At 41.7% G+C, this 23,056-nt stretch overlaps 1 protein-coding gene across 5 annotated transcripts in view; it reads left to right on the top strand.

Moving 5' to 3' along the window:
- Nucleotides 1-23,056, top strand: part of USP45 (ubiquitin specific peptidase 45) — a 109,660-nt gene that overhangs the window by 70,130 nt on the left and 16,474 nt on the right. For all 5 annotated transcript variants that reach the window (XM_075597514.1, XM_075597515.1, XM_075597516.1 and 2 more), the window contains 2 exons: nt 4,217-4,304; nt 21,704-21,785. In XM_075597514.1, the coding sequence (XP_075453629.1) occupies nt 4,217-4,304; nt 21,704-21,785 (170 nt within the window). The remainder of the gene's footprint in view (nt 1-4,216; nt 4,305-21,703; nt 21,786-23,056) is intronic.

Here is a 23,056-nt window from a genome sequence, read left to right as displayed (position 1 = left end):
GAAATACAGGATAAACTACAGCATAGGCAATACCAATACCATCTACCTCATCATCGAGAAGTATCTATATGTCAGCTATAACCCTGAGTTCCTGTGTGTTCCACAAGGGGTCAGTGTTGTCCTGTGAATTGCAATCCATTTCCTGGGTAGTTTTAGAAAACAACTTCTGCAAAAGTAGTTTGCTGCAAAATAGGTTTAGATCTTTGATCCAAGTAAATGAATCAGCTCCATGCAAAGGTGAAAAAGATAAGACAAACTTCAAAACTAGATATTTGATATTGGATAAATTGATATTTATCAATTCATCAGATGTTTCTAATGTTGGGATTTCTTGTCCTCTTTGGGATTTTTCTTGTATAACAGCTGTTGTCTTTCCCTGAGAACCATTTTTTCCCCTTCTCGTCCTGGATCTTTTGCAGTATGCCGCTGATCCTATCCTAAAAAATAATATAGTGTGTATATATATATATCTCAAGGGGAACGCGGGCTTTATTAACATGTATCTAGCAGTGACAGTTCCCTTCGCTTCGTGTGACCATTAGCCGGGTCCCAACCTGTTCTGTCATTATACTGCTGACACTGTACAACAGGTTGTAGCGCATTGGCGCTGGCTCCCATATGTCTTCACATCTGTGAGCGGTCAACTCAACCAACCGTCCCAGTCGTCCAGTTTTGCCAAGGATCTTGCTTGGGGCATATTTTCAAGGAGACGAGAGTGCACATCTTTTAGCTGTCAGCTTTCAGTTAATCAATGCTAGTGCAGACTGGTTTCATTTGTGACAGACATATTCCTATAAAACCCCAAACTGAAGAATTTCCGTTTGCATTGTGTGAGAGAATTATTGTATATGTATTTGAATTTGACTTTAACCCCTTGCTGCCTGAGGACAAACCATGCATTGCATGTTTGTATTGTCACCAGTGAGTTGGCAATACATCCAATTGGTATCCTCTGAAAGGCTTTAGTTTCAATTGAATGATGCAGCAGTGCACAGCATTGCAAAATCAGTTTGAAATGTACCTCTGTTTTGCAGATAAGAATGCAGTCATATCTGCCCATTTGAAGGTGTAAGCCATGATGCTCGATTTTTAGAAAATATATTTTTTGTTTATTTTCATCGCAACAAATCTATGTATGCATTTCTTGGATTCTGTAGCACTGTATAGAAATACTTGCTTGTGTATTGCATATTTTGGAGATACAAAAAATTGATGTCACTTTTTCCATGGGAACATTTTTCACTGTTATATATACAGTTAGGTCCGGAAATAATTGGACACTGATACACGTTTTGTTATTTTGGCTGTGTACCAAAATAAATTCAAGTTACAGTTAAATAATGAATATGGGCTTAAAGTGCAGTCTATCAGCTTTAATTTGAGGGTATTCACATCCAAATTGGAGGAAGGTTTTAGGAATTACATCTTTTTAATATGTAGCCCACTCTTTTTCAAGGGACAAAAAGAAATTGGACAATTGACTCAAAAGCTGTTAAATGGACAGGTGTGGGCTATTCCTTCGTTATTTCATCATCAATTAAGCAGGTAAAAGATCTGGAGTTGATTCCAGGTGTGGCATTTGCATTTGGAAGCTGTTGCTGTGAACCCACAACATGCGGTCAAAGGAGCTCTCAATGCAAGTGAAACAGGGCATCCTTAGGCTGCAAAAAAAAGAAAATCCATCAGAGATATAGTAGGAACATTAGGAGTGGCCAAATCAACAGTTTGATACATTCTGAGAAAAAAAGAACGCACTGGTGAGCTCTGCAACACAAAAAGGTCTGGACGTCCACGGAAGACGAACAATGGTGGATGATCGTAGGATCCTTTCCATGGTAAAGAAAAACCCCTTCACAGCATCCAGCAAAGTGAAGAACACTCTTCAGGAGGTAGGCATATCATTATCCAAGTCTACCATAAAAAGAAGACTTCACGAGAGCAAATACAGAGGGTTCACCACAAGGAGCAAACCATTCATAAGCCTCAAGAATAGAAAGGCCAGATTAGACTTTGCCAAACAATATCTAAAAAAGCCAGCCCAGTTCTGGAACAGCATTCTTTGGACAGATGAAACTAAGATCAACCTGTACCAGAATGATGGGAAGAAAAAAGTATGGAGAAGGCTTGGAACGGCTCATGATCCGAAGCATACCACATTATCTGTAAAACACGGCGGAGGCAGTGTGATGGCACGGGGGCATACATGGCTTACAATGGCACTGGGTCACTAGTAATAATAATAATAGCATGTTCTTGTATAGCGCTGCTAGTTTTACGTAGCGCTTTACAGAGACATTTTGCAGACACAGTCCCTGCTCCATGGCGCTTACAATCTATGTTTTTGGTGCCTGAGGCACAGGGAGATAAAGTGACTTGCCCAGGGTCACAAGGAGCCAACACCTAGTGTTTATTGATGATGTGACAGAAGACAGAAGCAGCCAGGTGAATTCTGAAGTGTATAGGGATATATTGTCTGCTCAGATTCAGCCAAATTCAGCGAAGTTGATTGGACGGCGCTTCACTTTATAGATTTTCAATGACACAAAACATACTGCAAAAGCAACCGAGGAGTTTTTTAAGGCAAAGAAGTGGAATTTTCTGCAATGGCTGAGTCAATCACCTGATCTCAACCCGATCGAGCATGCATTTCACTTGCTGAAGACAAAACTTAAGGCAGAAAGACACATGAACAGACAACAACTGAAGACAGCTGCAGTAAAAGCCTGGCAAAGCATCACAAAGGAGGAAACCCAGAGTTTGGTGATGTCCATGCGTTCCAGACTTCAAGCAGTCATTGCCTGCAAAGGATTCTCGACAAAGTATTAAAAATGAACATTTTATTTATGATTGTGTTAATTTGTCCAATTACATTTGAGCCCCTAAAATAAGGGGACTGTGTATGAAAATGGTTGCAATTCCTAAACGTTTCATACAATATTTTTGTTCAACCCCTTGAATTAAAGCTGAAAGTCTGCACTTCTATTGCATCTCGGTTGTTTCATTTCAAATCCATTGTGGTGGCGTGCAGAGCCAAAATTATGAAAATTGTCATTGTCCAATTATTTCCGGACCTAACTGTAATATATATTAATTTATTTTTTAACAGCTACAAATATTTTTCAACTCTTTGGGCAAGGAGTGCACTATTTTGAAAGTGTAGTCCCATATGGCAACATAATGACATATATCACTGATGGGTTTACTGGATAAACTCTCAGTGGGCAGCTTTATAAATCACCAGTACAGGTTCGCGTACCCGGCCAGAAATAGCTCCCAGTTAATGGCTGGTGACTGCAGACTGGTTGTGTAAACCCGTACCTGTGCTTGATGAATCTGCCCAAATTATTGATGCTTTGAAAAACGAAATGACACCAGTGCAGGAAGTTTTTCTGATTTCGTTAGTTAGCGGGGTAATTGAGACTTGGTGAAGGAATTCTCCTTTTATATTGTCTGCCTTTTACTTACTGTCTGCTCCCTAACCTTCCTCTATTCATTTAGTGTATGATATAGAGGAGGTGATACACAAGTGTGATTATTATCACTGGAAGTTAGTCATTCTCTTACTCCTCTGACCACACCAGGTTTTAATACCAGTAATAAAGTTATTATTTCATATAGCACTTTTCTCCTAACTGGGACTCAAAGCACTTCACAATTATAGTATAGTGCGCAGTATGCAGCACGTACAATTTTGTTTACAGACACAATCACTGCTCAGAGGAGCTTGCAAGCAATGCTTTCTCCTTGTCATTAGCCGGCATTGCTTACAGACATGTTTGCGTCAGAAAAAGGCCAGGCATGGAATATCGAGGAGCGGCTCAGTGGGTAAAGTCACTGACTATGTAAACAACAGCACCGAGTGTGAAGCCGGGGGAGCCAGGTTCAAATCCCGGTGTCGGCTCCTTGTGACCTTGGGCACGTCACTTTATCTCGGTGTGTCTCTACAGGGCAGGGACTGTCTGTAACAATTCTATGTGCTGCTTACAGCGCACTGTACTGCAATTGTGAAGCGCTTTGAGTCCCTTTGGGAGAAAGTGCTATATGACCAGGGCTTTAATACTTCTGCAGATCTCCTGGTTCAAATATGTTCAAATGCATTTTATTTTTAGTAGGGCAGACAAATTGCTGCTTTAAATGTGTGACTGTCACCCTTTGCTGTGGCTGCATTGTGACTTATCTGATCTCATGGCGTGGCTTTGTTTCTGTGATTTCCCAGGGCCCCTCGGTTTAAAACTTTCCAGCAGCAGGACAGCCAGGAGCTTCTTCACTACTTGCTGGACACTATGCGAATAGAAGAAACCAAGGTAATGCCTCTCTTACCCTCCACTAGAATCTGGTCATATTTACTAAGCAGTGCTATTCCACAGGACATTTTTGGGAATGAGCCATAAGGTGTCTTCCGGCACTGTGGCGGTGTCTTGTGACGTAGCACCGCTTGGTAAATAGTGCCCCCTGTTCTTGCACCCTGTAGGAGGTGAGTGCAGAGGTACAACCAGGGAAATTGGGGAAATAAAATTGAAGTTCACCAAATCGATACTGAACAGCAACACATAACCATAACTAAACTAAACATTGCTTTTCTAGTTGATGCCATTGGTTAGGTTGGAATTAATGTATAGGTTTCAGGAACATTACTCTATAGCTTCCCCCAATCCACTGCTGTCTTGTAACTAATTTTTTGCAATGGGAGTTAAAAAAAAAAAAAAAGTGTATGTGCCGAGCATGCGCATAAAACTTATTTGTCTTTTGTCACCGAAATTGTGTTTGTGATGGTGATGTTTTTAATTAAAAATCAAAACACTATTTAAGTGACAAAAAGCCAAGGAGTTTGACTTGGAACATGCGTGTGTTCGGCACCCCCCCCCCCCCCTCTTTTAGCTATTTGCACTTCTATATTTATACTAACTGTGAATTAATAATGAATTCCTCGTGTGTGTGTGTCTGTTTCATCACCGGGATCTCGGGGGACGCGGCTCTCTCGCAGCCCTGGGGCTCGGGCCCTCCCTTCTTCCTACCAGAACCTTCTTGCAGGGTTTCCTGTCTGTCTTATGCGTGATGCGTGGTGTGCATGCGCAGAGGCCCGCGATACTGCCTGCAAGCTCCTCTTCTGCGCATGCGCTGGCTACAATCTCCATGCGGCCTGGAAGTGTGAGGTATGCGCTTTGAGGTGTGCGCAGGTGTGCGCCCATTAGTATAGTGACGTCACCTCCGTCACGGATTTTTGTAACAACACAAGTGGTTTTTCCTATCAAAACTCTTAAGTGCCAGCAAAGAAGTTTCACTTAAAAAAAAAAAAAAAATTCAAATCCCGGTGTCAGCTCCTGTGACCTTGGGCAAGTTACTTTATCTCCCTGTGCCTCAGGCACCAAAAACATAGATTGTAAACTCGTCTGGGCATTATACTGTAATTGTGAAGCGCTTTGAGTCCCATTGGGAGAAAAGTGCTATATGAAATACAGTTATTTGAAATCTATGTATTATTATTAATACCATATTGTAAGTGACAGTAAAGTGAGTAGACTTAATAAGTGAGCAGTTCCTCCAGGGAAACTTCCCAACATGAACTACTGGTGGGAATATGTTTAAAAGGTTAGTTATAGATGATTTATGCTCAAATAAAAATCAAGTGTGTCTTTTCAGATCAGCTTTTTTTAACTTCTAATTTTTGCATGTTAACCCAAATGCTTGAGATGGGAGGTATATGCTCTTTACCTAATATAGCGATAAGACTGAGTAATGTGGATTCTCCAGACAAATTGAAGATTTCTGTTGTAAAAATGAAGGATGATACCATCATAAGCCAGGGAGAAATGAGAAGGTGGCACCAATGAATCTGATACCAATGACTTTCACAGGACCTGGTGGGAAAAAAAAAATATTTACAAGAGTCGGTCAAATGAATCCATTCCTTGGTTGAGATGTCCAACGCTACTGGATTTTATTCAACAGTCGAAACACCAGTGATCGGTGCTGCAGATGAGCAGCGATATCACAGATTTACTGCTTTTGGTTTGCAGAGGTCACCTCTGTGGTTCCTGAACTGGAGGGAGCGAATGGCTGGTCACTCATTTATTTATCTTGATGTCTTGTCGAAAAAGTGCATGCCAAACTTCTGCGCTCACCCGTGCATGAGTCATTTGCAAAAGGCTTTGTATCTGCGTTCGAGACATTTCCAATAACGGTCAGATAAAGGTTGGTCTCCACCCTCTGCCACAATTACAACTCCTGTTTTGCAATAATGGTGCATTAGTATGAACATCCACTTTATCACCCCAGGGCAGCACAGCAGGGGGAGCAGCACTCGTAAAAGCTTAGCTTTCTATCCCCGCCTCCCCTCAAGCCCCTTTTTCACGGCAGTAGACTGGGTGACAAAAATGAGGATGTCAGGTCTGTGGATCTATTCAGGCCCGTGAGCACTGCCGGTCTCACCCAGCAGTACCTTAGCAGTAACTACATTGTCTTCCCTGGGAACTCCACAGCTGTGAACCATGCAATTGTAGTGGAGTGTCACTACCATGTGTTTCTTGATTGAAGAAAGCCTACAGCAATATGTCTGCCACCAGAATACTTTTAAAGGCATAACAAGCATTAACTGTCCTATTGTATTTTTCTCCTTTTTTAAATTTTTTTTTTAATATGTTTTTTTTTATTTTTAAGGTGTCATATTTAGGCTTTAAAAAAAAATCAGGGCAGCCAAGAGGTTATTTTTTTTCTCTATGTATTCTGATTTCTTGTTTATTTTTACATTTTGACTTAGAATGAATCGGAAATAATAGGAAAACATAATACATTTTTTTCATGAGCCATTACGTGCAGTGAAAGGTTTTATGAAGTTAAGGCAAGACTTGACAATGTTGCGTACGCTAAAGGCAAAAGTCGCAAACCAAAACACATTTTGCTAGAGCACACTTAAATAGTCATACAAATAATGTAATTCTATAGCAGTCATGTTATACCAGATATTATTCGGTTAAATTCAACTTTGATAGTGCTCATGTTGGCACTATTGCACGGATAGTTCAATTGAAATCAGTGGACGTTTCTGTGTGGTAAGGCCCTTACCTGCACTAGCTCATCTTAATGAATAATCCCTTAGTGTCAAAGGGTACAGTGGACGCCTTAGACATGTATTCTATTTACTCCAGTGTGTGATTGCGTTGTATTAGAGCAGATAAGACAGGTGCATAGTTAAAAGGGAAATTGTGCCGCCAGGACATTTGGATGCTGCAGGTATAGTGTCCCCTAACCCTAATAACCTTAACTCCTTACTCTAAAAATCTTGGCCTCATTTGTGTGACTGAATTACTGTTTGATTGTAAGTGCTGTTTGTATTAAGTGTGGAGTTAGAACCAGAAGGGAAGTGCTGTGTATACCAGTATATTCTAGCAGGGGTGGCTGAACTTGGGGAGTGTACAGTGGGTTAATTTATTGTAAAATTGTGGGGGAATTGAAATTCTGTAACTAGCTTTTTTTCCCCTCATGCCTGGTTGAGCCTGCAGTGGGTGTGGTTAGTTGATTGCTTAGCCAACACACCTGGTTGGTGTGCGTCTCCCTCTTTAAAACAGAGGCTTGTAATGAATCCTGAACTTGCATGTCCTGATCGGTGTGACTGGATTACTGTTTGATTTAAAGTGCTAATTGTATTAAGTGTGGCGTAAGAACCAGAATGAGTTCAAACAAGTAATGTGTGAAACATGGTATAGTATATTGAAGTACAGATAATGGATAGCACTTCTAACTCCATAGTTGCAACAAAGATCAGGATTGAGAATGCCACTCAATGCGCATCTTGCCACATGTATGTGCACTTGGAGCAGCTGTTCCAAGGAGTATACCGCTGTGAGAAGGGTGAGCGGGTGGTCTCTTTAGAATCTCAGATTGCTGATCTGAAGAGGCAACTTGCAATATTGAGGGACATTGACAGAGTTAGAAGGGAAAAAGGAAGAAGCAGGCCAGTTCTGAGCTGACCCATCCCAATATATTTGCCATATTGAGTGAAGATATTGGGAGTGTCAGGCCAGGAATGGCAAGTCTGGGGGAGACTCCTCTAGCAGCCAGGAGAATAGTTCTTCCAGCACAGAGGGGACTCTGAGACCAAGAAAGATTGTGGTGGTAGGGGACCCCATTATTAGGAAAGTAGATAGGGCAATCTGTTGCCATGACCGCATGATTCGAACAGTTTGTTGTCTCCCGGGGTCTTGGGTTCGGCACATTGTGGATCGGGTAGACAGATTTTTGGGAGGTATACTTAAAAAGGAAGCGCAAAAGAGAAAAGAACCATCAGTCAATATTCCAAAGCTTTATAAATTGACTCAAAATAACAATATCAGATAAAATACATGAATAAAAAAGATCACATAGGATCTGTAAACCCACCTAGTCTATGCACAATGGTGAATTCTCAATTCAAAACCCACAGAACTACAACTAGGAAAGTACGGGGTGCAGAAGATTAAATTACTTCTTACATATGAAGGAGAACGCCCCTAGTGCTAGACCGCTGGGTATCCGCAACAGGCTGGGCTTCGGTGGTCATGTTCGCTCCCCGCTGCGTTTCGCGTCATATGACGCTTCTTCAGGAGATATGTCCTACTTTCTCCCATGGTTGCTTTTTATAGCAAGACCGACATTTCCTCAGCCTATGGGAGTACCTTAAATGTAGCTGAAATAAACAGGCATGTAAGGATAAAATGCTTTCTGTGACTGCAGCAGAGAGGCTGGTGAGGTCAGGAACTCCTCTCAGGTTACACCCTGTGTTCACAATCACTGAAGTTACCTTGGTTGAAAGTGAACTACACAGGCCCAATAGCCTTGAATAAGGTTTTGCAGCACAGGCAGGAGAATAAAATGTCCTTACTTCAGACAGACCGGGAGATCTGTTCAGAGACCCTCACCCTACCGGTTTCGTCTGTGAAAGACCATCTGGGACATGAAAGTAGATAGGGCAATCTGTTGCCATGACCGCATGATTCGAACAGTTTGTTGTCTCCCGGGGGCTTGGGTTCGGCACATTGCGGATCGGGTAGACAGATTTTTGGGAGGGGCTGGGACTTGCTCGGCGGTTTTGGTACACGTTGGTACTAATGACAAAGTTAGAGAGAGATCGAGGGTCCTAAAAAATGATTTCGGGGATCTAGGCCGCAAGCTTAAGGCAAGGACATTCAAGGTAGTATTTTCTGAAACACTACCAGTGGCATCCACTACCTCAGGGAGACAATTGGACATTAGGGAGGTTAATGCATGGCTAAGAAAGTGTTGTAGGAAGGAGGGTTTGGTATTTTAGAGCACTGGGACTCCTTTTCTGAGAGGTGCTATCTTTATGGTAGGGATGGATTGCACCTCAATGAAGAGGGATCTTCTGTGCTAGGGGGGAGCATGTTAAAAGGGTTGGAGGAGATTTTAAACTAGGATGGAGGGGGGACAAGAAACAGATAACAAAATTAATAGAATAGATAGGGATGGGGAAATAGCAAGGGATCATGGAGGTAGACTGGGGGCAAGTTGGTGTTTGACAAGCAGGGAGACGCCCATATTAAATACAGATAATACTAGCAAACTTCTAAAGACTACATCCAATTGGAGTTGAAAGGCAGGAGCAGGTCAGATAATAGTACAGACGGGGAAAAAGTCTTAAATGCATGCTTGCTAAGACTGCGCTTATAGTCCCAGCTACGACGGCGTGACATAATCCGTCGCTGTTGTAATAGCGATTTTTGCCTATAGTGTAGGAGACGAGACGGCAACCGTCCGGCGTGGCCGTGAGCGGTTCAGCCAATTAGTGCCCTCTGCCGTCACATGGCGGTCACCGGAAAAATCAATTTCCATTGACTTCAGCGATTTTTGTCGCGCCAACTATAGGCACACGCGACGGATTAAATCACGCCCTTGTTTTCACGCATTGTCGCCGGGACTATAAGAACGGACTAAGGCAAGAAGCATGCAGATAAATGGGTGAGCTTGAATTAATAGTTTCAAGGGAGCAGTATGATATCATAGGCATTACTGAAACATGGTGGGATGAAACTCATGGCTGGACAGTTCATTTAGAGGGTTATTCCCTTTTTCAGAGAATCGAGCCAATCGAAGAGGAGGTGGAGTATATTTATATTTTAAACTGGATCTAAAACCTATTATAAAGGGAAGATGTTTATGAAGGGCATGATGAAAATGTTAAGACTTTGTGGATAGAAATTAGCAGTGGAGGTAAAAGTACAAAGAAAATGTTTGTAGGAATATGCTATAAACCACCAAATATCTGTGAGATTGAGGAAGGCAAAATACGTTTGCCAATGGAGAAGGCATCAAAACTCGGTCATGTTACATTATGGGTAATTTTAAATCCAGACATAGACTGGGGCAATGAGATTAGCATTACACTGAAAGGAAACAGGTTTTTGGGGATGCTTAAAGACAATTACATGACAATTACATGACCCAAATTTATTAGGATCCAACCAGGAGAGGGAGAGAGGGGCAATACTGGATATGGTAACATCAAACAATGTAGAAGTAATAACAAATATTCAAGTCCGGAAACATTTGGGTAACGGTGAACAAAACATGGTCTCATTTTAAATACATTCTCAAAAACCATATTACTTGGGTTCAACAAAGACTTTAGACTTTAGAATGTTTTAAAAAACTGAGGACTAATCTACTGTACAAGGAATAAATTGGGATGATGTTTTTGCAGGGAAAATGTGAAAGCTAAATGGGCAGTCTTTAAAACATTGTTAGAAAAGCACACTTATCAATGTGTATATATACCCTGGGGTAATAAGTCTAAACGTATAACAGTGAAACACTGATATAAAGTATTATTTGTTAGACTCACTTTTGTAAATTATGAAATCGGTATTTAAAATGGTACAGTAAAGGCATGACATGCGTAGTTTGAATGAAACATTGGTTAATGCAACAACGCCCTTAAACACTTTATTTGAAGGTCTAGATAAGGGTCCTTCAACCTGTTCACCAAAGGGACCAGAGCATAAAACATTTAGGAGTAGCAGGAGCACAAGTTTACTGTAAGGTAAGTTTGGATCCATTTAAAGACTTGAAAATATAATATTTCCGCATTTTGCAAGCATTTAGAACATCTAACCATATACATTAACTTACAAGTGAGTTTTAGTGTAAAACGTTGCCCTTTGCTCCTGCTAATTTCACATTAGTTGCTTAGGGACCAGAGGGTCAGCGGGCCATTTTACGGCCAATGGGCCACCAGTTGAAGAGACCTGGTCTAGACAGAGGTTATTGTCCCAAACTTATCACTGCGTATTCATTGTCCAGAAAATATTTCTTCCAATTGCCTGTAACTAAAAATACTGGAAAAAATTGGTAAAATATGTCCTGCGCCTGGGGCCCTCAGTAGTAAGTCTTTGGATGTTCAGGTCCTTGGGACCTTCAGCCCTCATAATCTTTAAAAAAAAAAAAATAATCATTATTTTCTTTATTGCTTCTTTAACTAGGATTATGAAGACACTCATAAAACCAATTAACCCTCTTCAATCCTGGAGGAGCTTGGAACACAGGGCTTCAGCACTGGAGGCGATAGTGCTGTCTGTCATAGTGACACATCTTTCCCCGACCCTCCCCCGTTACCATTGAAAGGCTCTGTTTTTGTTTGACCTGAATAAATGGTTTAATGCGCTAATTCCACCAGAGGGGGTTGATTATGGTTCTAATCCTCTATTAGGTTGTTCAGCTTGGTGAATTTGCGACTTTTGAGTGAATAGAAAATGGGAACATTTAATAGTTTGTATTTCCCTACTCAACAGATAATTGAATAATGGGGTGTCCTTTGAAAGTCTAAATAAAAAAAAAATCAAACCTGTAGCTTTCTTTTCAGAGTGATTTTACGTGTAATCTAACATTGACCAAAAAACAGTGTTTTAATCACAGAGGTTAATACTCCTGTGCACCAATCTTTGAAGTCAGACATTAAAAGATTGCATTCAGATTCTCTTTGCTGTTCAATAAGCGGAGAAACCTTTTCTCAGCGTTTCCACATGTAAAGTTTGTGTAAAATCATTCGTGTCATTTTGAGGTTTGTTGACAAAAGGATCAGCAGTACAATAAGCCTAGTTTTAAACATAAATTTTTTTTTTTAATGGAGTGTGTTGTTAGATTCATTGTTTGGCTTCTTAAACGATGTCCTGTCACATTGTTAAGTGCGAGGGCCCCTGTTACGTTCCTCCTAGTAGGTTACCTTTTACACGGAAGGAGCGGCTGAGTGAGTAAAGACACTGTTAGCAATGACCTTGGGCAAGTCACTTTATCTCCCTGTGCCTCAGGCTTCAAAATCATAGATTGTACGCTCATTTGGGCAGGGTAGTGCTTTGAGTCCCTATATGAAATAAAATTATTATTATTTATTATTATTATTATTAAACCATTTTCAGCAAAGCTAACCCTCTTCCTTATTGCTGCAGTGTTGAACAGCACATGAAGGAGAGTCTTGCTCTTTATACTGTAGAACAGGGTATCACACTCTGCATGTGATGGCCCTGACTAGATTTCATTGTTCTTGTCCGGGATGGGAAGGGAGCGAAGATAGCAGGGATACACCATGAAAAATAAAAAATAAATGCATACAATAGTGTAATAAGTTCTTTTCAATCTGGATAAAACATGTATGTCTTGGCTCTATAGCAATGCCTACTTACAGCAGGTCAAAAGGTAAAAAGCATTGATCTACACAGCAGGTAGAAAGGTGTTAGGATCTTCAGGAACAACAGCCCAGGTTTACAGCATAAGAAATCAGCACCTCAGCTCAGACGTCAGTAGATGTGAGTGGATCAGAGACATGCAAAAGAAAGGCAGACCATAGTGTCGATCGTGCATAAAATTTATATAAACAAACTATAGCTTTTATTTTGGAAAAAAACTTTTTTCTGTTTGAAGACACCTTTTATTTACAGAAATGTGGCACCGCCATGGGAACGAAATTCGCCCCCAGCTATGCAAACCTATTCATGGGTTTTTGGGAGGACCAAAACATCTGGCCCAATGGCATGCTGGGGGAGGGTGTTGTCCTATGGCGGCGCTACATTGACGACATTATATTAATTTGGCAGGGTGACCAAACAGACCTAGACGACTATATAGCAGGTCTGAATAACAATACCATGAATTTACAATTCACCTCGACTTCAAGTAAGTCTTCGATCAATTATTTAGATCTGGTGATATATATTGAAGAGGGTCTTCTTAAAACGAAATCGTTTTTTAAAAATGTTGACAGCAACAATTATATTTTGCGTTCAAGTTGCCATCATCACCAGTGGATGGATAATGTCCCCTATAGCCAATTTAGAAGAATGCGTAGGAATTGCACGGAAGAAACTGTATTTGAAGAACAGTGCAAAACTTTGGAGTCACGCTTTAAACAAAAGAACTATAAGAAAGAAATTTTAGACACTGCGTTCAATAAAGCGAAAAACCTGGATAGAAAAGATTTATTGGAACCTAAAAAAGAAATAACACCATTAGTAAAAAACAATGTATTTGACACAGCTTTTCTGACAACTTACAATAAAGATGCCAGCAATATTGGTAAAATTATTCGAAAACATTGGCATGTTTTAAAGAGTGACCCAATTTTAAATAGCACACTCCCAGAGAACCCAAAAATAATTTTTAAAAAAGCACAAAATCTGAAGAGTATTGTCGCTCCAAGTGCCCTAAAAAAGATAGAAACAACAAATAAAGGATGGCTTCAGAATCTGGAGGGCTTCTTTGGTTGCACAATGTGCAAGGCATGTGAACATAAACAGACGGACAAAAAGAACTTTATGTGTAATGTAACCAAAGAACACTTTAAAATAAAGCAATATATGAATTGTTATAGTGACTATGTCATATACCTATTAGAATGCCCCTGTGGACTACAATACGTGGGAAAAACTAAAAGAGCCATCAGAACACGTATTGTAGAACACCTCAGCAATATTAGGAGAAGCATACTAACGCATAGTGTGTCCAAACATTTTGCTAAGTACCACAATTCCAATACTAAAGGACTAAAATTCACTGCCATTGAGCATGTGCGACAACACTGGAGGGGTCGCAACAGAGATGTAGATCTGAGCAGACGTGAGATGTATTGGATACACAAATTAAAAACATTAATGCCAAATGGGCTTAATGCAGAATTTGAGATTATCCCATTTCTTATCTAATGCACGGTCTGCTCGGGCCCCTTATCTCTGTATATCCTTTCTGCGACCTCTCCCACTGACATTAGCTATATGTCAGGTGCCTTTTATTATCAATATTGGGTCACTTACTAAATGAACAAAGGTTTTTTTATATTTTTATATATATTTTATGTATATTTATATTTTTATTACTTTTGATACATATAAGTGTATATTTTAATCAATCTTAATATGTTACTAATATGTTACTAATTCACTCTTATATTCTTCTCCCCTCTCTCTCCCTCGTTTTTGCTCTGTGAGTACATAAGAACCAATTAGTTATGGCTCCCTATAAACACCTAGAATATTATCATGATTAGATCCTGAATTTTATTTACTTAGATATTTTATTTACTTAGATGTTGTTTTAAATGCCTATTTGTATTAACACTGCGCCGTTTTTTGAACACTGAGTTATGTACCTATTTATTGGAGAACCAGTGTATCTTTTAAATTTTCAATTATATAATTGTTATATTAAATTGGTTAATTGCTTATTTGTTCAATTGTTTAGTATATATAAACCCACAACTCATTTGAGAATTATTCATTGCTCCTGAGGAAGTAGTCTAGTACGACGAAACGCGTAGAGCCACTTTCATTGCTGCAGCTGCTCTTTCTACTGAAGGCTTCAGAGTTGCTGAGTTCCCCCACTGTTTGCCTCCAAGACCGGATGCCGTCACCCCAACAGCGGATGTGACGTCAGACGCCATCTCCCACCCGGTCTGTTGTGAGTCTAAGGAGAAGATCCCCGGTGAGCTGCTCCACACTGAACCAGCACTCCATTTGCCTCAAGTAAAGCCTTATGTGAACCATGATTATGTACACAATGTGAGTACAATTCCTAAAATTTGTTGTTTGTTTATATAAATTTTATGCACGATCGACACTATGGTCTGCCTTTCTTTTGCATGTCTCTGATCCACTCACATCTACTGACGTCTGAGCTGAGGTGCTGATTTCTTATGCTGTAAACCTGGGCTGTTTTTCCTGAAGATCCTAACACCTTTCTACCTGCTGTGTAGATCAATGCTTTTTACCTTTTGACCTGCTGTAAGTAGGCATTGCTATAGAGCCAAGACATACATGTTTTATCCAGATTGAAAAGAACTTATTACACTATTGTATGCATTTATTTTTTATTTTTCATGGTGTATCCCTGCTATCTTCGCTCCCTTCCCATCCCGGACAAGCTACTATTGAAAGGAATCTGTACACATTCCTGGAAGGTTGAGAATTTGATCAGTGATCACCTTGACACATTTTATTTTGAATTTTAATTTTGTGCACTATTTTATCACAGATTGGGTGTGGTTAGCGCCGGTAACAAATCACTTTAAGTTCACTTAGATTTCATTGTTCTTCATAAGTGCCATACATTTTAAAAATACTGTACACAAATAATACATACACTCTGTTGGATCCTAGATGTCAGCATTAAGCAATCTTATCCCCCCACATCCTCCCCTTCTCAACAGCTTCTCCCTTACATGCTCTTCTCATCAGCTTCTCCTCTACATGTTGCCCCTCTTCTCTCACTCTTCCCCCTTCGCTCTCTCTTACTCTCTGCTCTCTCTTAATCCTCCCCTTTCTTTCTTACCCCCCCCTTACCTCTTACTGTACTTGCCCCATCCTTCTTTCCCTCGCTTACTCTTCCCTACCCTCTCACTCTTACTCCCCCATCCCCTCTCTCTTACTCCCCCCTTCCACCCCTCTATCTCCCCCTCTCATCTCTCTCACTCCCCCTCTCTATCATACACCCACCATTTGCCCCATCCCTCTTTCCTTCCCCCCTCCCCTTTTACTTACACCCCTGCCCTTTTACTTTCCATCCCCTCTTCCCTCTAGCTTACTCCCCTCCTTCTTTTCTCCCTCTCTTTCTCCCCTTCCTCTCTTTTACTCCTCCCTCTTTTACTCCCCTCCCTCTCTTACCCTTCCCTCCCACCCTCTTACTTACCCTCCCCTTTCTCTTGCTTCCCCCTCTTTCTCTTACTTCCTCCTCTTACTTAACCTCCAACTCCCTCTTTCTCTTACTCCCTCCCCCCTCCCTTCTTAATTACATCCCTGTAAGAGATTTAAAACATTAAGAGAGGTGTAAGAGATATGTGCAGAGGTACGCAATGGAGACCGTTTTAAGGTGAAACTAAAATTAGGCTTTATTGCACCTGATCCTTAACACGGCAAAAACATTAAAAAATAAACAAAATAAAGGCCTACTCCGCTTTGGAGAATATCTACACCTTTACTCCGTCCCTTTCTAATTGGGTGGGTAGCTAAGCTAGTTACCACCCCCAAACATATATACATATAGATATTCAACAGTCCAAGAAGAAAGTCTCTTATCTGTTTGTTGCAGCTGTAGGGGAAGCTCTCCTTGGTCAGCACCCTTGTGTGCTATAGCAATGTCTGTGTCCAGGTATAGAGGTCTGGTCCCCTTGCTATCAGCATACTGTCCTTCTGAAGCTCAAGACATCTGTTCCTCTGGTCAGCCCTAGTTGTGGGCTAAGGAAATCTTCCTGTTTCTCAGAACAGGCTTTTTCTAACACAGTCTTAATCAGCTAGGTGGAGTCTGGTTGATTGCCTGTGCAATTAACCAGCACACTGCTGGATTTAGAGACAGGTTTTTCTCAACAGTGATAAGTCCCTGTTACATATCTCCCCTGTTTGTGGGAAGCTCGGGCTTACCACAACCAAAGCCCATCCTTCCACTCTCACTTAAGCTATCTCTGCGGCTCAGATGAGAGTGGATGGAGTACGAAAACCCTCAGTCCTGCTGGGATTGGAATCTTTCTCCAGGTTATTAGTGTCTCCTCCAGAAGGTGCGTAAAATCAGCACTCTTCAGTCACTCGAGGAGGACTTTTTCCAAATACAGTTTTTCTATGGACCGCGTGGTCATGAGTTTTCCCCTGCATCGGGCGATCCTCTCTTTGTAGGCAGACTGTATGGCGACAGTCGCAGAGTGTTTACGCAAATAGCTTTCTCTCGCCATCTTTTCCATGGACTCCATTTTAGTACTAAATGTCCATTCCTTATAACCCTTGCTCAGGTCTTGAAAAGCCTCTGTCAGCTCACTCCTGAATTCTGTCTGATGTTCGGAATCTATTTCTACTATCCTAGACTCGTGCCATTTCATGATACGTCTTTAAGAGCATTCAAGAATAGCTTTTTGAGTTTTCAGCTCTTGAAGCTGTCCTTCGGCACTTCTTTTTCCACTCAATGCAGTTGCCAGTTCAGCTTCTTTGGGATTCAGTTGCGATTCCACATCCATTTCCAGAGAACGTCCTATCTTTTCTGCTTTATCAGAGAAGGATTCTTCTGGTTTTGATTCTGCACTCATACCTTTATTTGTTGCCAGTTGAGCAGCTGAAGGTTTAGCTAGTGCTTGCTCAGACGGTTCAAACTTTGCAATCTCGTTTTGCAGATGAGCGGTGTCCCCAGCTCTAACTGTACCTTTGTCTTCATGGATATTAGTTGCTGTGGGATACCAACTCTTGGGCAGGGTCTATACCTTTTCCTGTAATCTCATTTCTCAGTCTTTCAAGCTCTTCCACTTCTAGGCTTTTCTGCAAGTTTAATTCATCTGCGGGAGATCCCTGTTTCTTGAGTGCATCCTGCAATTCTCCTCTCAGGGTCTTTATCTCCTCACTGTGCTTTCACGTATCCTTCATTATATTGTGGAGCACTATGGATTTCCTCGCTAGGGCCACAGCTGCTTGTCTCAGTTTCTGGACCTTCTTGTGCTCCCTCTTGTACCGTGTCACCTGGCCTCTAAGCTTGGCCTCCAGCGAAGCTCTGGTGTTGTTCAGGGTAGCCTTCAGTTCCTCATGCTGCTCTGCGGGGACACACTGGGTAATCAGACGTTCCTGTCCTTGTAGTTGGTTCTGCAAAAGGTGCTCTGCTTGTGTGTGTTGCTCTAATGCTTCCAATTTTTCATCTTCCAATAGTTTCTTTATTTTTTGTAGCTCGTGCAGCTTTTCTTTCTTTTCATTGGTTGGGCAAGCCTTGCGAAAGTTCCTGCTACAGTTAAGTGGGGTAGCAGCGTGGTAGGCAGTGCAGGAAGCAGCTCTCCCCTATCTCCTGGGGAAATTAGGTTATGATGCCGCCCCATGATGCACCCCCGTCCTACTCTGCAGCCCGGACAAAAGTTCTTGGTGGGCCACACGGGCCTTATATTTGTCATCCCTCCTATAGAGAGCAACACATTTAGTGCTGGGTTAGGCTGCATTTATAGTGGCAGAGACGGTACACACGAGCGGCGCGAACAAACCTATTGTCTTTGATGCCACCCATAGAGCGCGTGACAGCGCGAGCGATTCTGGAGCAGACGAATATTGTTGTCTTTGCCACGCGACGGCCAGGTCACTTGCACGGTTCAGCCAATGAGGGCAAACCGCTCATGTGACATCACAGCCACGCCTCCTCCCCGTTGTGCAAACCCAAAAAGCAGAAATCGCTCGAGCGACAGGCGCGCGACACCATGCACTCGGTCGCGTGCGTCCACTATAGATGCAACCCTATATGGATATTGTGATGTCAAGGAGTTAACCTGTTACTAGTGAACTGCTCTTATGTGTACACAACCCGCTGTTACATTTATCATGTGCATATACTCCGTGCACATATAACACAATACATTAATCTAAAGCAGGAGTGCGCCCCCCCTGCATGGGAGCCTCAGCGTTCGCGCCCTTCCCCCCCCCCCCCATCTTAGAAGCTGGCGTCAAATGATGTCGTGGGTCATTTGACGCTGCGTTGCCATGGCCCGGCTGGCAGCAGGTAAGGGACGTTACAGAGGCCTGCGCCTCCCCCGGCATTTCATTTGAATGCCTTGGGGAAGGACGCGGGGCCTCTGTAACTGCCGCACCCCCCTAGCAAATCATGCACGCCCCCTGTTTGCGCACCGCTGAACTAAGTTATAAATTATTGCTGAATGACCATGTACATTCAGGCAATTTTGTGTTATTAAAGGCAGCTTTCTCTACCAAAACTCCAATTTACAGGATTGTGTGCCGTGGCGCACACTGCTTTGGAAGCGGGCGCACCGATGTTAATTTCATTTGGGAATCCTTTCTTTGCGGAGTGTAGGTCTTAAGATCTTCCCTTTTAGAAATGAGCAAATTGAACCAGTTGTCAGACCCTGAAACCAGAGGTTTAAAGCGTAAGCGACAATTGACCCCCTTGCCTGTATTGTAGCAAACATAACATTAAATAATTACTTTCCCGGTAGCCCTGTGCTCTTGAGAAATTCTTTATATTTCTTGTTTGTAAAGCTATTGTAAGCTGTGTAGAGTCCACTTGTTCAACAAGTGCAACTGCTTTTATCAAGGAGGTTTTGATTTGTAGCAAAGCGTGCCATTTAGGCATCTTGTTTTATTTTGTTTTTTAGATGAATAAATGCAGCCTGGTTTTATAAGATGTTTTTCTTCAAATAACATCTGCAAATGTATCCATGTATTTTTGTATTTAATGTTCAGTACTCAAAATATGTCACTGGTTTATGGTGCAGATAGATATTCCTTACTGTTCTTTTGCTCTCATTTTCATACACCATGTAAAGCATTTTTCGGCTGTTCATTAAATAGGCTAGGTTTTGTTTTGATATATTTTATATATAAAAATGTGAATACAGAAGTCCATACAACGTCTAGCTCAAGGGTGTGCAAACTGGGGGGGGGGGGGGAGGAGGGCATGGTGCTTACAGCGGCCCGCGCTCTTCCTGAAGACATTTAAGTAAGTTCCCTTACTTTAGCTCAGACGGCTTCTGGCGACGTGGCATCAAATGATGCTGTGGGGTCATGTGATGCTGCATTGCCATGGCAACGTGACATCACATGACGTGATGTTAGAACGCCAGAGCCAAGCTAAGGAGGGGAGGTTGAAAGCCAGCAGGGGTGGGGGGGTGGGCAGGGGTAAAAGTTTGCGCACCCCTGGTCTAGCTGACCCCGTGGTGTGCTGAAGTTGTTCTCCTGGCTCTGCTAGCAACAACCTTTGTTTCAAGGATGAACGTATCATTCTCATCATAGGTAGCTTGGCCTTTCCAGCGATAAATAGGTTTCACTCAACTGGATCGCCACTAAATGCTATAAAGCATATGTAACCAGCATCTCGAAGTCTAACTCACTCCTACAGACTTGTTAAATGTGTGCAAAATGTTTAAATAATATAAAGCTGGTAATGATGGAGACACAGTTAAATTGGGGTTGCAACACCCTTTGACTCACACCTTCCGGTGTTACACAAATTCTCGAATGTCTTCAGTGATTTGAAGGAAGATGATCTGACTGTAACATTGGAGTTTGTTTGTCGGCTTCTAGCCTCATGGTTACCCAAATTAAACCGGATAGCCAACTCGGTGCAGGAACTCCTGAGTCACACCTTTACTGAGGTGTTTGCATATAATTTCCTATTCTTTATGTATGATTCAGGGGTTGATCTAAAACAGGTCTGGTATTTCTTTCTGACTTTTTTTTCTCACTTCCCCGGGGTTAGTTGAGACGACAACACCAACGGTTCTTTTTTTTGTTTGTTTCCTGCACTTTTCTATTTCTACTTTTTGGAGCAACTTCAAAATAGCGCAGACATTTTTTGATTGTTTTGACAATAATATTAATAATACATTCATATATTGCTTCACACATTTAAGCTAACTCCACATTACTATGTTTATTTTAACCTCTCTGGGTTTTTTTCCCTCTGTTTACAGACATTTTTCTAAATTGGGTATTTTTTTCCTATAAAATGAGCCCAGAACGTAAATGAATATGGCTGCCAAGATCTCTGTTAGGGAGATTAGTAGAACCTTGTCTGAGAAGATCAAGAGAAGACATTTCTTATGCTACGGCTCCTAGTAAAGTGGAGAAAGTTTGGCTAGACAGCAGGGGTTGCCATGTAAACAATATACTGCAGGCTTTAGGCCTTTTAAACTAGAACTAAAATAAAATGAGAAACTGCTTAGAACAACCTGGCTATCTGCTATTAAATAGTACTTGAAAAAGAGACTCCACATTTATTGCACAAACATCAACGTTTCGGTCCGCGGATTATAATAAACGTTGATGCTTATGGAATAAACGTTATATTCTTTGGAAGGCCAGCGGAGTGCCTCTCTTCCTACGTCTATTACACGGCGGCTCCGCAGCCAGCGGGACCATTGTTGCTGTACACCCCATGCGATTTGTTACCTGGTATCGTGAGTGCACCTTTATTTAGACTACTTCTATCTGCTGTGAAAGACATCACACAGAGCTCATTTTCATAATGGGTCATATTGTAGGAAACGGCACCATTGATATTGGGGCTCTGCTGCGACATAGCCAGCCAAGTAAATTATAACAACCAATGCAGACATTGCAGTGATGCTTAGAAAACAACCAATTCATTCAACTGGTTTCATTTATTTATGACATTGGAATAAAACAGGATGCACAGTGTTATCCTTTGTTCTATTTCCCTGGTTGCACTGAATGCTGGTTGTTTAACTCGTGTTTGTATATTGCAGCGTATACAGTCTGGTATTTTGAAAGCATTTAACAACCCAACTACTAGAACTGCAGACGAGGAAACAAAGCGAAAAGTCAAAGGTGAGTTTGTTTTTAAACCTAGATTGTATTTATTTATTTTTGAGTTGATGTCTATGAACATGATTCAGTGAATTCCATACATACACGGAAACTTGAAGAGGATTAATGCATAAATTGGTAGAGACTTTGTTGCCCTCCTGAAAGCCAGAGGTAGAATCTCTGTTATTGTTCTGGCCCTAAAGAAAGCACCAACAGAGCCATTTTTTAATACAGTGCATGGATTTATAGTGCCATCTAGTGGGCAATGTTAGCTAGATGCTTGATGCTGCATGGTTAGTAATGTAAGTGAAGATGTGATGCCTTACTTGTACTTAAACCAGCAGTTCATATTCAGGGGAAAAATTCATCTCTTAAAACATCAAACCGTGAAATCTTATATTTAAAAAAAATAAAACAATAGATAATGTTACCGTAGTAATATAAGGATACATTGTAGCTGCTGAGTTAGGGCTTGATTATACCAGATGCCGCTGAGTGGCAGTGCGATCCGGTGACGTCACCCTGTGCTGCCACCAAGCGGCATCTTGATCATACAGGGGAGACAGGAGAGACGAGAGGTGAGGCGTGGCGGTGGCGTGGCAGTGAGCGGTTCGCCCTCATTGGCTGAACTGCTCACGTGATGCGGCCGTCACCCGCCAAAAATAATTTTGCAAATCACTTCAGGAGACTGCAGCTCCAGGCGGCGCGCTGGTATGTAAACCTTCATCGGAATTCAGCAATTTGCTTTCCAGCCGCGGTGTGCTGCCACCGGCGATTCATTGAAACTGAAAGGTAGCTATTATAAAAGAAAGAAATATAAAAGCTGGAAAGCAGTATTGGTGCTTTAGAATTCTTCCGCAAGTTTATGACACTACATTTACGATGACTGAATAATTTCCATTTCTGTTGAACACGTTTCTACTGCAGAAAATTCTGTTGGAAATGGTCATCCTGTGGCTTTGACTTCTGATACCCAAAACCGACAACCAGGGCAGCTCCCCCCCATGCTCTTCATGCAGTGCCCCCAGTAAGGGATTCTCAAATTCCTGTCCCGGGAGATATATTCTAGTCCTATTCCTCTGTGTGAAGATGACCTATTCTCGGGCACGGACTGGGGGGAGATTTAGACATTAGAGGTACAGTGGGCTTGGATGTCAGCAGATGAAATTATTGGTAGGGGTCAATGGCCCTTATTCTATTAACTATGATAGCGGCAATCCAATAGGAAGCTTCATTGGAGTCGGTGTGAAATGCGTATGGAATAAGGGTCAATATATAGATTTTTTTTTTTA

Source organism: Ascaphus truei, chromosome 4 (genome assembly GCF_040206685.1).
Source record: "Ascaphus truei isolate aAscTru1 chromosome 4, aAscTru1.hap1, whole genome shotgun sequence".
NCBI lineage: Eukaryota > Metazoa > Chordata > Amphibia > Anura > Ascaphidae > Ascaphus > Ascaphus truei.
This window is presented reverse-complemented; position numbering and strand designations above follow the sequence as displayed.